The sequence below is a fragment of the Serinus canaria genome, chromosome 3 (genome assembly GCF_022539315.1).
Source record: "Serinus canaria isolate serCan28SL12 chromosome 3, serCan2020, whole genome shotgun sequence".
In the NCBI taxonomy this organism is placed as follows: Eukaryota; Metazoa; Chordata; class Aves; order Passeriformes; family Fringillidae; genus Serinus; species Serinus canaria.
In genome coordinates, this window is record NC_066316.1 from 68,086,351 (window position 1) to 68,104,449 (window position 18,099).

An 18,099-nucleotide genomic window follows, 5' to 3' on the forward strand; every position below is an offset into this window, starting at 1 on the left:
AATTTGGTACAAGCATTTATTTTTATGTGCCCAAAAAAAAGAGCAGACAGGGAGTCAAACGGGTTATTTTTCTCCTGCTGCCAACCTGACTTAGTTTTAAATGAATACTGCCAGAGAATGAATTTATCTGAACACTGATAAAACTGCACATTAAAATACCAAATGGTAGGAAATATTTTATATGGACACTGCAAGACAAAAAAATTGAATAAAGATAAGCAGAGTTTTTATAAAAAAGATTTATTAAAAATAAGTTCTTTAAAGAGAAAAGGTGTGACATGTACATACATTAAATTGTCAAAAACTTCACAGGGCTTATAATACAAACTATTCCAAACAGAAAAAGAGACATTCACTTTTTTTTTTAATATGTCATGCTTATTGGAACAGAATAGCATATGGGAAAACAAAATAACAACACAGCACACAACCATTAAGAGGAAAACCCTGAAAATGAAGACTACTTGCAAAAGTGAAAGTGAGTAGCCTCATGATTCTACAGACAGAAACTAAGACTATGAATGGCATCTTCAGTTGATAGAGTTCATCTGACAACTGCTAGCTTCCAATTAATTCTTCATTTCTAGTGTGAACTAGCAAATCTCAGCAAGTGGATTTGTGCTTTTCTTTTCCAGCTCTATTGCAGTAGGTACCAAAGATTTCTTCTTAGGAAGAAAGTTACACAATTGCTGGTTTTCTCTTTAAACTCTCCGACAGCCAGAACCACAAAAATAGTTTTTCTTAAAATGATATTATTTTACAAGAGTGTTTTGCACGAGCAGAGGCAAGACAAACTGGCACATGATTCTGCATGCTTCAGATGACCTCAGCTTAGCTTCTCATTCCCAGATGCCATATTTAGAACTATATCCTTTCACTTGAGTCTTCTGAATTTCCTGGTGTTTAGTGCATATATACAGAAAGCTGAGAACTGCAGTATTACAATGTCTACCCATCCTCACAGCAGAATGCACCCTAACCTCAGATGTATGCAGGGCTTGCATCTTTTGGTCTCTGTAGCACCCTCTCTAGTCCCAGAGTTTAATCAGACCATCCCAGCCGCACGTGATGACTTTGGATGTTTCGTGTGGATGCCACACTGCACCGATACAGACTTTGTCATGTGCTTTTAACCTGCTGTAGAGTTTTGTTGTCTTCCAGTCCCAGATGTTCAGTTTCCCATCTGCATCTCCAGATATCACATAGCTGTATTAACAGGAATAAAACAAAAGTTGTAGCATGTGTGCAGACTCCTTGCATGCTATCACAAGCAGCAACTGAGCAACAGTAAAGAGCTTCCTCCAGGGAGCTTTCCATCTGACACAGCCTGCAAACATTCCTACCAAGGAATTAGCTTTCAGGCTGTGCTCTAAGAGCACACAAGTCCTGCAGAAGGTGATTCATCAACTGTGAGGTTAATGTGCTAAGCAGTGTGATTCTACCCTGCACGGTGTTGCTGGAACCCAAGAGAAAGTGCCACAAGTTTCTCTAAAATTATAGACACTTTTTCCTCCAGGTTTGCTGAGGTTATTCCCCAGTTTTTATAGTAACTTGTATCTTATGTACATACAGTACTAAATGTATGGGCATATTACTAAGCAAACAGGAAGAAAGAGATGATTCTCTGAACAGTAAATGAGAACAGCCACACCAGACCTACAAACTGGGTAAACTGGGTGAGTTCAAATCCCAGATCCTCTAGACAAGTGCACACTGTGGGAACAGACCCTGCACTGCACACCACGTGCAAAAAGATGGGAGTTGGATGTGGAAGCCTCTCTTAGTCCTATCAGATGCTAAAGTAAACTTTCTGTTCTGCTGCTTGGCAAGGGAGCTCTGCCTGATGCTGAGCTAACAGGACTGTGCCTTCATGAATGCTGCAGGGGATTCAAAAGAAAATTTAGTGTCCATATTTGCAAACTATAAGATGAAGTTCATTCCCACAAAAACTTACCTCATATCAGGTGAAAAATCCACTTGACAAGCGTAGCCAGCTACCATGTGACCTTTGAAAATTTTCTTTTTGTTTAATCTGAATCTGTTCTGAGCTCCAAAAATCAAGATTTGGTTATCCATTGACTGGCAAGCCAACCATTTCCCTATAAATGCAAAAACCAAAGGTGGTGTCAGGGTGCTGCATCTGAAGAAACAGACCTAACTGGGATGGTTTTAGAGATTTTTGACATTTTTTCTTGCATTATCTGAATCCGGATTTTCATTATGTAGCAGGGATTTAGGAAACAGTTGATATTATTTCTGCCTGCCAAGAGTTGAAACCTTACATTTGACAGGCTTTGGGATGCCTATTCCTACAAAATGCACTCAGGACTCTACTAAAGCTCTGACTGCTCCAGCTATGTGCTGCATCAACCCCACTGGCTTCCTGTGAAGTTTTTAAGATACCGTGTAATCCTGCTGGTGCACATAATCACATAACTCAGTGAAGGGAAAAAAATCCATCTAGATGCACTCTACTTGATCACCTGTTTTGTGGATACTCTAAGGAAATCACCCCCTCTCTTCTTTATGGGAAAATAGGTCAAAGGTAAGGAGTTTGCAGCTATGTAGTATTCTCTGCCTTAATAGAATACAATTAATAAAGATATTTCAGTGAAAGAAAAATTGAGACTTTTCTAATCATAACTTCATCTCATTTTGCATCTTGGCAGTGCATTAACTCCTGCCTGAGAATCCAGAGATGATGACGTGCTACAGAACACCCAGAACAGAGACTGCTGTCCCCAACTCTGCATATTAGCACTGCCTTTAAAGTGTTTTATGCAGTGACAACATAACATTGGCTGTGCAACAAGTTGATCAGCCCCTACTCAGCCTAATGGGATTGTTAACAGCAAGTCTGGCAACACTGTAATAACGGTGACACTAAAGCTATTTAAATTTGGCCAAAACATATAACAGGAATTTTGCCTTGTTAGAAGGATTTTCACTGATTACTTGAGGCACTAAACAACTATCCTTCTTCAGCTTGATTCTAATTGAAGAACATAAACACCAGTGCAACATTCGCATACGGAAACACTGAGGTAATTTGGGATTTCTCTTATGCAAGAATTTTTGGACTACATTCATAACAGAAGGGAACAGGATTATGTACAACATGAGTTTCTACTTGAACTGTGGCACCACAAGGACTGCTGAACTTGCTTAACACTCTGCCACCATTGCCAGTTCCCTCCATAGTTACTCTTAATATTTTAAATACAGCAAAGAGCACATGGTGGCTCTGTGGAGAGTTCCTTTTGCCTCGTCTGGATGAAGGCCTAATTTTAAACTGACACAGTTACCCTGATATAAACCCTCATTTTGACATAGTTGTTCTTTAGAATTTTAAATCAAAACACGATCCAACCCAATCTTGGAATTAGTGCACAGAGTGAGTGGGGAGGGGTTTGTCTGGGGTGAAAGAAGGATGCAACACGGCAACATCACAGAGATAATAATCAGTAAGAGGTGCCTATGTAAATTAGGTCTAAGAAGGCAGTAAAGTGTTAACCTACCATTTGGAGACAGAGTCACGGCTGGCATGGAATGCATACTTGGCTCAGCTATGTACTTGAAGTCTACAGGAATGTCCCTGCAAAAGGAAGAAGTATGTGTTTTATGAAGACATGGAGATGTTCCAAAGAGCTGCTTCAAGTCAGCTGATTTACGTGGCAACTGAACCATGGAGAATGTATGGTGGCATCCAAAGGAAGAATATGCAAAAACTCAAAAATATTACGAATGTCTACCCTAGAGCTCCAGATGCAGAGCCATCTAAAGCATAACCTCTGAGAGTGTGAATTTACCCCAATCAAATGAGCCAGAGTCAATTAAGAGTCAAAATTCTAATTGTTAAGAGCAAAACTGTAACACAAAGTTACTTTACTGCCTCCAGTATAACTGCAGCTCTTACAAAGTTCCTATTTAGATAGCAAGAAAACACTGACATATGCATGGATCTTACAGGAACATCTTATTGACTTGAGTTTTGTTTAAGCTCAGCTATTTCTGCCTTTTTAAAATTCTTATTTTTTAAACATTTTTTTAAGGAAAATAAAAAGGGATTCTCTCTCTCATCTCTTTGACATGCCCTTTTCCTCCTGACCTCCCCAGCTCGGACATCAACCAACTCCAAATATTCACAGCTGAACTGAACACTGTACTTCCAGCTCAATTGCATAAAGACTGTGCCAGTGCATGTTCTTAACATACACTGTCCTGTTCAAAGGCCTAGGGTAAAAACAAGGACAGTCTAATCCTTATTCCACAGAACTGCCCTTTGGTTTTGACTAGATAAATTGAATTACTAATGGTTTGTGCATATTCATAGTATTCCTCATACCCTGCACTGGAAGACTGGAAAAAAGGGAAGGCATGTACATGGCTTTCTCATTAAGCAAAAGAAACCTCCAGCAGAAAATAGATTTGATTAATGTATTCTGCAGAAAGCACATGCAAAATGTTCTGTAGCAACAGTAATTAATACAAAGGGGATGTTTATGACTTCATTGTCTAATTCACAGAGCAGAAGGGCTGCTGGGACACTTGGGGAGTGTGGGTGGCTGCCTTGTCCCAGCTGCCCGAGCCTTGTTGGATGGCAATACGGTCGGCATTAGCAAGGTAATTATTGTCCTGCTTTATTGTGGAGGAAGTTATTTCCCATCATCTCCAGTTAAGCAACACACACAGGGGCAGCAGGGTGAGAAGCTGCTCTGTTGTCAGGAAGTGACACAAACACTCCTGTGAGTTAAAATCATTTACTCCTCAGAATAAGAAGGGCAACCCACTTAATAAACTCCATGGATAAAAGCATGCACTTTAGGCCAGGGATAACCAGCTTCTAAAACAGGTACACCTAAGATGGCCATTGGGCAGCAAATCTGTGAAGATTCCACACCATCTCTGAGGCTGATCAACACAACAGCACAGGAAGTGCAGCCCCTGTCCCACACCCTACCCAAACCATCTCCAGCTCCACTTGCAACAGGACACAAGGTTATTGCTGCAGCAAGGCCAGGCACTGATCCTCTCCCACCATCCAACACTCCTGCAGACCAACAACCCTCTGATAAAACCAATCCCACTGGTAGCCCCAATAAAGTCTCATCACAGAAGATGCATCTCCAATACTGAATTGTTCTGCAGTCAGAAATTTAAATGCAGCATCTGTTGTTTTGCTTCTCCTTTTACAAATGAAGGCAGGCTCACCTGCTAGAATTTATTCACAACAGCTCTGCTTTATGTTGATACCTACCAGGCACACTTAGGACAGCAGCAGGATATGCTGCATTAAATTAATAGGCAGAATAAAGAGATGCATTTGTATTTCACATTTGCTTCCAGACAAACTGCTAAATAAGTAATGTCAGGCTGCTCCCTTAAAAAAACTACCAACATAGATGCTATCATGGTTGCCCAACCTCAAAACTCATGTGACATATTTGTTTTTTGTGACAAATATTTAAAATTTAAATATCTTAAAGTCCTTTCCCCGCTTCATAGCATTTCAAAGGCTGACAAGTTTTAAGTATCAGAAATTCTATCTGCTAGCCAAGATTTAGAAGTGTTTTACTCTGGGGTTTTGATACAACTTCTTCCCCAGGCAAGAGACAGAAAAATCTTTTTAACAAAAGAAGGAAAAGAATCAAGCCAACCCAAACCCTCAGTACAACCCAATCCAGCTTTGGGACCTACACATAGTGAAGACATCCCTCAGGAGACTGCATTATCTCTACCAGGAGCCATGGGTGAAAAGACCCACGAAGGGGCACAGATTTACAGAGATGACAAGCCTCCAAAGCCTGTCAGCATAGTAACTAAATTGCCATAGCACAGTTCTTGCTTTGCTGCCTGACTCGGAGGTAAAAGGAAGTAACAGCCTGCAAAGTTAAATGCTCACATCATTTCAGTGCTTACCCAAGCAGGATTAGATGCATACAAAGCAAAGACAAAATAATATTTTGCATTTTTAGAAGAGAGAACACAATATACGATACCCATACCAACTTTAATATCTCAATCACATGAAATGCAAAAGCAGGCAAATTTTCAATATTTCCATTAAAATGCCTAAATAAACTACGTCATCTACAAGGGTCTGTATTATTCTTGAAGGCTGAACTTTCAGCAACAAACCAACTGCAATTCTATGTACAGCCCCATGAAATCTTTGCACGGGATGGATTCTTGGGAAAGGAGATTTAAGTTCTCGGGAGTTCCTCACTGTAAAGTCAGACATGCCATCCCATTACCCATCTCTAGCCAAGTCAAAGTGTTTACAAAACACTACAGAATTCCTCTAGACAACTGAAATGAAGCAATTAGACCAACTTCTAATTACTAGCTTTTAAGGCCACACTCAGGTCATAATTACTTCCACTTTTTTTCTGTAGGATACTGAAGAAACATTGTGCTGAAGAACATACTGAAGAAAAGTGGCAAAAGGTGCAGCAACCAGATTACCGCTAAGTAGCAAATAATTTCTCTTGCCAACTTAGGAAAATAGGAATTGGGAAATAATTTGCCATGGAAGTTTTTGAGCTCCAAAATCTTCCATAATGAACGTATTAACTTAGTTTTAAGGCATTTTTAAAATACGGATCTTGAAATGATAGAAATATGCTTACAGACCAATTAGCATATATCATGATAGGTTTTAAGTCATGCCCAGGGAGATGGCATTACATTTGCTCTTTATAAAACCAAAGTATTTCCCAACAATTGCATTACAGAATATTGCATAGAGTCGAGTTTCCTATCATTTCAACAAGGGAGCTCTTTCTTCAGTGTACAAAACACTATTAAATGTTTTTTTCCTCAGAAGAAAAAAACTTCTGCTCCTGGAACAATCAGGTTGCGATGTTCCCATGCCAGAACCTTTTTGCCTTTCCTGCTTTTCTCCACAGACTGACTAAATCCACCCACGTCACTATTTACTTCAGCCATCACACAAAGCTCATAAAACAAGGGCAATCCAACCTCAAGGAAATAACAGATTTGTGCAAGCGAGATCATCCTCCCACTCAACAAAGAGGAGACATTCCTTAGCAGACATGGTATTGTAAAGATTTTTCTTTAAGGAGCTCAGTAAATCCATGGGTCTACTTATGAAGTACTGAACAGAGGCTTTCTTGGAGCAGCATATGGTGACAGCATTTTATGTCTAGCCTAAGCCTGGGTTCCCAGACTTTGGTCATTCCCACTGCTACTGGCAATGGTTGCAGACGATCACAGACAAGCTGAGGATTTAGCTGGCTGCTTGGGTAACATTCCAATACCACAGATTGGAGTCTCTTGTCTAGGCCACAGAAAAAAAAAAAAAAAAAAAGCAAGCTGCTAGGAAGAAACTGATTAGTCACAGAACTGTTGAACTAGATTCTGCATTATGCAACAGCTTTGCATGCGTGAACAGCAAAAGGAAATGAATACCCTAAGATATGGGACAGATTATTTCAAAAATAAATTCTCAAATCCTAAAGAAATCTCAGAAGTTCTAAGTTCAAGATCTTAGTACCTAGAACTTTGTGAAAAAAATTTCAGATAGGAGTGATCTGTTTTCTCTGCAGGTTAAATGTTAAAAACTGGAAGCCATATTAATTATTTTGTATTACTTTTTCTCAGACAGATTCTCCCTTTTCTGTCATCTGTTGTATTCATACTGTGTGTACCAATTATTGCCAAAAAGCTAGACTAACAGAAAACCAGAATGAAGCTACACTAAACTAGTTACTTCAAACATGGGCCAAGTATCATATAATACTATGGACATCCAAGTTCAAAGCATTCAAACCAACACAGCAATTGTAATAGAGCAGACATTGCTTTAAGAGTTAATTTAAAGACAAATACACCCTTGGGGAAAGGGGGAGAGTAGAGACCACTAACAGAGTGCAGTGTGCTTCAGGCTGATAGGGCTGTCTTATCAGCCTTTTCTTTAGAGAAGAGGAAATCAATGAAGTGTCTCAAGCATTAAGTCAGAACAGGGTTTTGAAGCTTTTCCTGAGCTAGCTAGAACTCAGTACAGCCCAGTGGCCCATGTGCTATGTGTACTTCTAAAAATGAACTCTCTTCTCAGCTTGTTCACAATATACTTTGAGGTAAAATTTTTGAGGTAAAATTCAAAATTTTAGACTTACCATTCCCAGACTCTTAAACTCTTGTCATCAGATGTACTCACAAACCTTCTATTTTCATCCACAAACACAATGGTGTTGACAGCTCCCAAATGCCTATCGTATTCCTGCACAATCTCACCACTTCGAATATCCCACTACAATTTAAAAAGTCAGAATAAGAACCTGGTTTTTACTAAATACCAGTACTTTTAGAGAAATAAATATTGAGTAGACATACCTGTACAATTTTCTTATCTGACATCCCTGCAACAAAGAGATTCTGTTTATCTTCATCAGGATTGAACTTGACACAATAAGGAACCTTCCTGTTGGTGAATCTTGAAATACATTGCCCTGCAACAGAAAACCCATTTATAGTGTATCAGGTTGGAAGTGCTATGGGCTGATTGGTTGTTTGCAGATATGGAAAAAAAGCACTTTACTAAGAGCAGACAACATTTCTTTTAATGTCCTTGAGAGAATTAGAGGGCAGAATTTGCCTTGCTTTCTGATTATACCATCTTTGTATGCATGCACCTGCATAAACACGCACACACACAAACTGCTCTGTAAGTTTGCTACAGCTTCCCAAACAATACAACTGCTTGGCACCCTCTATGCCACCAGGACATAACAAGAACATAAGGACAGGTTCAGGATATCACAAGCTAACCACTGTCTTTGCAAAACATACCTCCTTAGGATCAGAGGTCTTCTCAACAAGACATACAAATTTGGACAAGAACTAAAGACTAACCTCAGAAAAGGTTAAGAGTAATCAAACTGCAAAATAAAGCCCTGTCCTCCCCTCTTAGCTTCAGCCACAAATACCATGGTAACTCCTTATCTGTAACTTACAGGAGACGTGTTAATCCAAAAGCTCTGTCTAAAGAACTGAGTTAGACTCAACACTGGAGAATTAGACTTACATCTTTCTGGCTATCACCTGTGTAAGATTAGTGACACTGCTAACCCAGAAAGCTAACAACTTATTCAAACATGGGAACTTTCTATCTTAGGAAGAGAACCAGGTTTAAAAGAATACTAACAAAATCTATCCTGTATTTTTTTTAACTTAACAAACTATTTGTAGAAGAATGTTACAGAGCATCTCCCAGGCTTGAGAGCATCAGACCTACCCTTCAACTCTCTATACCTTTTCTTATTTGGAGTGCTCTTAAGGTTAAGCAAAAGACCAAATGAGATAATTTTTTTAAATTAAGCATATTTAGGTGTAAAGAGTAATTTTATGCCTGTAAATGTAACCATGCAATTAAGTGATTTGACAAAATGTCTTTTTTGCTAAAAATTGTTCTAGCATTACAAGTAACTATCAAACTTCTCGAACAAAAAGCTATATGAAATACAGGTAGTATCAGTTGCACCACTGCAGATAACAACAACACATATGTGAAAAAAAAACTAACTATCCTGCAATGAAAGCCTAAACAGTGAACTACAAGACAATATGAAGGACAACTGGAAACAACCTGAATGCTGAGGTGTCTTTGTAGTCACTATTAATTAAAACCAGTGCCAAATAACAGCACCTACAAACAGAAGCCTACCTGTTTCAGTGTCCCAGAGTTTGAGATAGCGGTCATATGCAGCACTAAGGAACTGAGTGCCTGCATTGTTAAAACAGATGTCTCGAACAGCTTTACTGTGTCCTACAAAACAGAAAAAAAAGCAATGGTAGACTTTCATCCATTCATACTTAGAATTAATTTTTAAAAAAACCCCAACCTATATTACTCAAGTTAAGTGCAAAGAGCAGAAGAAAACCACTCAGTGAAATTCTTCATGAGAACTAGTAAAGAATAATTCAAGTGAGAAAGAAAAAGTAACTCCTAAAGAACAGTGAGAATAAAACCCCATAGCACCCTCGCACCTCTAAAACACTGGAGAGGGAAACAAAAGCACTGCACAAAACCAACTTGATAAACAAGTATAAACTTATATAAATTAATAAACAAGCAGAACTTCAAAAGAAATTAAAATACTCTAATAAATGGCAACATCTAATGAAAAAGAGGAGAGACAAACACTACATGAGACTCATATAATAGAGAAACACTTAAAATTAGTAAGCAGGTACAAAATATGGGAAATATTAGATCACAAAATTAAGAATGCTTTCATCTGATGGTAATCTTGCTATCCTTCAGCCTCAATACTTTTATGTGACCACCACATCAGACTTGAAGTTCATTTTAGTTTAAATATTGACACAGTAATTGAAATATAGCAAAATGGTAGGCAAATCTGGTTGATAATAAGAACCTTTTGAGAAAAACAGTCACACTGTTCAAAAAGAGCAGTCTATTGAGAGAGAGCATTTTTTGAGCCATCATCTTTGCCACACTGCTGTCATCAGAAATAATAGGTGAAAAAAGACTTCTTTCTTGTTACTCAACATATATTCACTCAGTGTTCTAGAAATATTCCTATTTCAATAGGAGAATCAGCTACTTTTGTTCTGCATTCAAGGTTGCTAAGAAGTTTGTATTTCTCTCTCTCAGTTATCTGCTTTGAAAAGCACCTGTTACATGAACAAAGACTGCACCTGAACCTAAAAAAGATTTCCCATGCTTTTGCACTAGAAACTCAGCACAGATGGAATGACCTATTTAAGAAGGGATCAGACCATGAGACACCCTCACCAGTTAAATACAGAGGGTTGCTGCTTTCAACATGAAGATGGGGCAACTTCATGTCAAAATTTTGCCTTTGAAAAGAAGTCTTGCATAAAGTATTCATGACTGTAGGACACTAATATTTTGTTTCAAGGGTTGTAAGGTGTTACACATCAACATTAAATTGCTTGGAATAATGACAAAGTTCTTAACAAAACTTGCACCTTTTTCAGTTCTTACTGACAAGATCATTCCAAACAACCATGACCTTGGATGCACACAAGTCCTCTCTATGACAAATTAATAAGCTAACCTAAATCATATTCTTCCAGGAAGTTGTTCTAGACATAAATGAGTTTAAAAAAAGACTATTACCAATAAATGTTCGCAGACATCTTCGATCACCATATACTTCCCATAGCTAGGAAAAAAATGATGTGGAGGAAATATGTCAATTGTTAAACAATAATGATGATGAAATTAAGTACAAACGTATGTCAAACATCTTTTAAGAAATTAATTACAAACATTTACCATGTACTGATTAATCACAATCTATCTAGAAATTCACTAGAATGCTGTCACCTTCCTGTCAGCAAAATCCCCTTAGAATAACTAAAACTCCCATACCATATTCCAACTTAAATGACTTAAGGTTTTGCTACTAAAAAAAAACCCCAAAACATCAGCTTTCTGTTGATATATGCTGGACTGAAGTGAGATTAGTTCACACCATAAACCCTTCAGTAAAAGATTTCAGCAGAGAACTAATGTTAGTTGTAAAACTAGGCTTCACAGAAAATGAATTAATATAACAACAAAGGCAATAACGTGAGAAACTTGTGACCTTCTAAATGCTATTAAAAAACAACTCACACTGCTCTAACAGACAAAAGGTATTTGGTTGAAGTACCAAATGTTTATGTATCCTAAAATGCACTGTCTGTATTCCAGGATGGTATAAATGTATTCATGAAAACAGAAAAATAACTCACCTTAATTTTGCAATCCATAGAGCAAGACAACATTATATGCCCAGACAAAGGAAATAATCTGACTGCACTGACACCCTGTAAATAAGAACATAAGTTAACAGTAAGCGGATAATCTAGAAGTTTCTTCAGTTCATTTGCCCTGTTTTCTGAGCAAAAAGCTAAAGCTTATCTTCATTAAATATACAGATACTGTACCTTGAAAAGAAATAACCTGCCTACATTCCATTTTAGAAACAGTGATGTACTTTGAACAAATGCTATTGGAAACAGTTGTTTCACTTTAATGGCTGTATATATAACCTCCTTCAACATCCACACCATTACTGTGGCAAACACAGCAAATAAATACAAAATGGGGGTTAAAGGAACTGCCTCTGCATACACGAGCCTTTTTAGATGGGATAAGTACAGAATTTAAAAAAAAAAAAAAAAAAAAAAAAAGGAAAAAACTTTTGACCAGCTCAATTTCTTACATACAGTACCAATGCCTTCTACCCACTGAGCTCAGATTTCCTGGGCACAGCATCTTCACAGCTGTCTGTATTCTAGCTACTCCTTTCTGGGAAGTCCATGAACCCCCAAGTACTCATGGTTTTAATGTCCCCCTTTTCCATTTCATGTTGATTACTCTATTCATATGCCATCCAGTTCCTCCCTCCCACCTCTGGTTGGAGCTGGGTACTTTATCCTCCCTAATATTGTCTACTTATATCCCCCAGCTTTTCTAAATTTGTCAGTCCACTTTTCTTTTGCCTCTCTCATCGATATCATTATTCACCTTGTTGGAAGGAAAAAGCCATTTTACACATCAGTCTGTTGTAACAGGATAATAGGCAGAGGAGGGACTAGAGCTTTGGGGAGGAGATGTCATTCTGGAAAGCCCTGATAGTTGCAGCTATAAGCTCGTTGATGCAGCAATCATTTAAGAACAGCTCAGAGATGTGACTCAACTGAAAAAAGGGTAAAAGCCAAAAACATTCCCCATGTCCTCCTTTCTTCCATCTTCCAAATATTATTAAGGTGATGCCCACTGTAGTGCAGCATATTCCCCCTCAAGCAATACTTCAAATGTGTGGCAATAGAAGCAGCAAAGTGAGTATATGCTGTACAACCCTGAGCAGAGAAGCACTTTTTTAACACCAGAAGTGTGTCTATTGTTTTGGTATCTGACAGAAGAAAGTACTGTGGATGTTAAGCAGCATCAAAGAAAACCCTTACCAAGACACACCTCTCAAAGGTATTAGCTAGATTCGGTTTACAGGTATATTTGTATACAGGTTATATTTGTATTAGAAGTTTCTACCTGTAATGGTGATGCACCATAATCACAAAGCCTATGTAACTTTACCCACCTTTGAGATGAAATAGCCCTTAAGTACTCTTACTACAAAAAACCCTCAAACCCCAAACATTCTTAGGAATCTCTAGATTCAGCCTTATTGTTATTCATATTGTAGTTAAGGAAATAACTTCAAATCCCCCCCGAAGTCACAGAATAATACTTTTCCCTTTAAGGTAGGTCAGGAAGTCACTATGTTAACACAAAAGTTTATGCAGCTAGACAATTGCAACAGAGCAGGCAAATGCCTTGTATGAGCATGTAACTCAGCTAATTACATGCAGAGTATGGTAAAGAGGAAAATACTCTTTCCTTCTACTGATTCTTCAGTTTTATAGAAATTACTAGCTGCAGACAGAAAATTACATGAGTTGTTATGCTGTATGCTCACAAACATTCCTACCTTTGTATGCCCAGACCACACATGGATTTGTTTCTTTGGAAGATAGCACTTCTCAGGTGGTACTGTAGAGCGGAGATTAACCCCAACATCTTGAGGGACATGAAGATAAGATCTCCCCTGATAGTCATACATTTCTTTAACTGAAAAGGTAAACACAGAATTCTGAGAATCCATATTTTAAAAGGTTATAATCTTTGAAGGGTTCAAGAACTCACACAATTATGGTTTTCTCAACACAGCAGCTCTGCTGTAGAGCCAGAGGTGAGAGAAGGGGTATAAGAAACACCAGCTTCCTCATAAAGACGTGGAATCCTATTAGCTATTTGACATCAGCTAAACTCAAATTATGTCAATTCAGTGAAGTCTGCTTGGAACTTTACAATACAAACATTAAAGACAATCTTTCTCTTACCCATTTTACTCATCATCAAACGGCAAGAGAGTTCCCCTGACCAAAAAGACTTCGCTTACACTAACGCTACACAGATTAAACCATTCAACTCTAACCCTGATATTTGCCTGCAACTCACATTCTGGCCAGCTCTGTGCTGTGTCAGTCATGTCAACTGAATTACAAATCAAGGAAAAAAATATTCATTTGGCCAGCATGAACCAATATTGGTCAGCAACAGCCCACAACTGCTCTTTAGCTAGATTTAAGAAGCGATTGGACAGTCAGAAACACAGGGATGCATTGTGCAGGAAAATGGATTATTTCAGAGTAGACGTATGTTGGGTAGCCATGACAATAAACTGTGCACTGATTAAATTAATTTCTTAGTTCCTGGAATGTTGTTATGGCAATTTTGTTGTAGTCTTGCACAGTATCCATGCATACACACATCTTCAAAATGGAGTATTTCTGGAATGTTTGTATGCAAGATCACAGTTTATATGGCAAGGTCTTTCACTGTGAAATTTCAGGTAGAGAGCATGAAAACTTGGATACAAAATAATTAGTCCGTAGGAGGCTCAGTGGCTAAAATTTCATGTTTGTTATGCTCACTGCTATAAATACCATCATGATCTACTACACATAAACAGAACAATGTTCTAATGCCAGCAACGCTTTTCTCACAGCCACCACTTCTTCCTCAGTGCACATTAGAAAGGATGCTCACAGCTCGTGTGTGTGAGCCTGGCTGTAGAAACTGGTCCACAAAGAGACCCTGTCTACCAAACTATCCACACCAAGCAGTGCTACACAGGGCTGTTTTGTAGGCACACAGCTCAAGTAACAGCTGAAAAAAAATTACTGAATTCTACTTAATTACCAAACCATTTTCTTTGAAGATACCACATACTACAGGCTTCTGTAGGGTAATTAATTGATACACAATTATTCTTAGTATGACGGCAAGAACATTTGCATTAAAAATTGAGGAAGTGTAAAGTCCAAGTGATTTTCTAAATTGTTCATAAACCATAACTCAGAGCACTACCTGCTGATGAAAATACTGACACATAAAACTGCAATAATTCTGAAGCTGAAACTGAACCAAACCCATAACTTCAATATGTTTGCTCTGTGAAACAGCAAAGAGATACATGCATCTAGTAACATTGAAAAAAAATAAATGAAACCAGTACCCTGAAAAATTATATTTCCATACTGCTCTTCACAGTACGAAATGGAATTAGTCCAAGTTTATCTCTTTCCTTTTCCTTTATGCTTTTGCCTGTGAGTGCTGTTATCTCCAATACAGAAACATCAACGTGCTGAGGCTGTCTGCCATCCTTACCAATTAACACAGCAGGCAAGAAAACACAGCAAGCTAGAAAATGAGAACAGCCAGGAAGATGCCATTACCATGTAATATAGTCTTCTCCTCTCCAGGTTTATCATCTTCTAGTTTTCCTCTCTTCTGCCTCTTAGCTGTTATTTCATCCAACTCCTTCTGCTCTTCCTGGAAAAAATAAAACATGACCTCTTAAAAAGTCAGCATTCAGAATCACACAACAAAATCCAGAACTGTACTATTGTTTACTCACTATTAAGAAGACATTTATTTTCTAAACAAGATTAGAAATATTTCTAAACAACAATAAAGAGAATACCCCTATCAAAACCATAAAGGCTTGGAAAGCTATGTACACTGAAAAGAACAAATATATTTTTATTCATAGACAAACAAATATATTTTTATTCATAGAACAAATATATTTTTATTCAAAGTTAAGCACTGACTGGACAAGAAGGCTATCTGTTGGCTGGATGGTTCAGGGTGTGTGCATTTGTGTGTGTGATGCTGGGGGTTTTCATTTGCCATTTTTTTTCAAAAAAAGTTTTATTTTCACTTTTTTTTTTCACCCAAGCTGTTTCTTTTAATCAGACTCTACACACAGATTGAAATAATTTTATTTCCAAAAAGTGTTCCAAATAATTGAATGCAGAATATCTGGAATATCTTATTTGGATATATCACCCCAAATGTTTCTAATTACCCCAAATCATAATATGGATCTGCTTGGACAAGCACTAGTGCAGCGGGTTCTCTGTTGAAACCACTGCCATGCACCGACAATTTGTATCCATTTAGTTAAAGCAGGACTTACCTCTGATGGTTTGGCTACTTCTTTTTCATCAACATACTTTGCCCATGGTCCCAGAAAACCATCAATATTAGATGCATCATTCTCCTTGAATTTCTTCCTCTTTTCAATTTTCCTCTGTCCTGTTTCAAACACTGTTAAACCTGAAGAAGGAAACAATACACTAACTGCTAACACAGAATACATCAGAGGTTACACCACAGTCAGTTTAAAAGAAAAAGTCACCACCACTGCTCGTTTCAATATAAAGGACAACATGGAAAAAGTATTTGAGCAAAATCGGCCAAAGCACTGCTCACTTCTCCAGCTATGAACACGGCTAACCATGTGCAGTAACAGAGTAACCACTTTAACTGTGTATCCTTGCTTGTTAGAATATTTAACCATGCATGTACCATAAATTTTTAACAGTAAATCTGTAAACTGTATGAATACAGCAATTTTCATGCTTTAAATAGTGTAGTTTTTGAAAGTAAACTCTTCTTGGCTTCTGATCCCTCTGAACCCTCTCAGTGTGAAAAAAACAGCCCCAAAACAAAAATAAGACAAGTGTCCCAAACCCCCAACCCCAACTATGTATTTTAATTTAGAAAAAAATAATAGAATTACAGAATGGTTTGGGTTGAAAGTGACCTTTAATGGTCACCTACTTCAACCACCTTGCAATGGGTAGCAACATCTTCAACTAAATCAGGTTGCTCAGAGCCCTGTCCAACCTGAACTTCAATGAGCGATGAGGTACCCACTACCTGTCTGGGTACCTTGTTCTAGTATTTCACCAACCACATTGTAAAAAATTTCTTCCTTTTGACTTAGTCTGAATCTATCCTCTTTTAGCTTAAAATCATTACCCTTGTTCTGTTCCAACAGGCCCTCTTTAAAAAGTCTGTCACTATTGACAGAGTCATCTCCCTCCAACCACTATAATCTTCTTTCATAGAAACACTAGCTTTTCACAAATATTGCACCCTCAGAATTTCATGTGTCAAAACCACTATACAATATAGATATGGGAGGGAAAAAACTCTGTAGGTAATTATTTTAACATCTTTTAAGATTTTCAAGCTTGTATATACAATTATGTTCAATTTTCAAAAAAGGTTTTTCTGCAGCAGCAGTAATATTCATCTAGTGCAAAAGAGACAAGAGAAGCTTTACACAAACAAGGAGAAAATAGGCAATGTAAAAAATTAAGTAGTGATCAGAAGAAATCACACATTAATTAAGGGTTTTCTTAAAATGAAGTACAAAATTCCATTATGGAAAGGTTTTTTTTTTTTAATGCTTTAATCTTAGTTATTTCCTTCTTTGGAAGGAAAAAGTAAAATAAGCTTGGATATATTCTGAGGAAAAGGGCACAGAAATAAAGATCCTCTGTATACCCATGTGAATAGGATATTTGAAAAAGACATACAAGGGAAAGCATAACCATGACATTTACACAGATACAGTTTTCCAATGCAAACAAGTCCCTTTGAGTGTTAAATATCTTGTATCAAAGTATTAATTACAAAGCCCATGCCTCTGGTAGTCAATCCTCCCAGTGGCACGCCATGCTGTTACCATTTGGCAACCTTCCAGTGTTTTTTTTTTCCAAATAACCCAAAGAGCTTAACTTTGCTAAGCAGAGATAACATGCAGCTCCCAACAGGAGTGCCAGCGGTTGCACACAGAGTGATCAGTTTGCTCCTGTGGAGCAGTTATGGTGATTAGCTCAACATACAGGTATCCTAATGCAGACACATGACAATGTTAGCTTTGACAGAATTTAGGAGGACCAAAAAGCTGTTTCAAATTGTACTGATAAATTGTATTCATGCAATGGCACATTACAAATCCTATTCTGAAATTTGTCATGACAACCTGAATCATTTGCTACTTCAAGAAAACAAAACACTCCAATATCTCTCTTCCCCCTCTACATTAGAATTGAAACACATCTCTCCTTTGTTGTGTTCTTGGACATGGGTAAGTCTCACATAATACCTTCCTTTGCTAATACCTATTCCATTTCTTAGTAAAGAAACAGTGAAAACAATTTAAAGATGCAAGTAAT

General features: G+C 37.8%; 1 protein-coding gene across 1 annotated transcript in view; it reads right to left on the reverse strand.

Moving 5' to 3' along the window:
• Positions 1–224: 224 nt before the first annotated feature.
• The window catches only part of CDC40 (cell division cycle 40), a 36,741-nt gene continuing 18,866 nt past the window's right edge, over positions 225–18,099 (reverse strand). The window contains exons 5-15 of the mRNA XM_050972724.1: positions 16,047–16,186; positions 15,301–15,397; positions 13,491–13,630; positions 11,749–11,823; positions 11,129–11,174; positions 9,686–9,787; positions 8,356–8,471; positions 8,139–8,272; positions 3,519–3,595; positions 1,955–2,099; positions 225–1,206 (exon numbers count right to left, since the gene is read on the reverse strand). Coding sequence (XP_050828681.1) covers positions 1,029–1,206; positions 1,955–2,099; positions 3,519–3,595; positions 8,139–8,272; positions 8,356–8,471; positions 9,686–9,787; positions 11,129–11,174; positions 11,749–11,823; positions 13,491–13,630; positions 15,301–15,397; positions 16,047–16,186 — 1,250 coding nt within the window. The 3' untranslated portion in view covers positions 225–1,028. The remainder of the gene's footprint in view (positions 1,207–1,954; positions 2,100–3,518; positions 3,596–8,138; positions 8,273–8,355; positions 8,472–9,685; positions 9,788–11,128; positions 11,175–11,748; positions 11,824–13,490; positions 13,631–15,300; positions 15,398–16,046; positions 16,187–18,099) is intronic.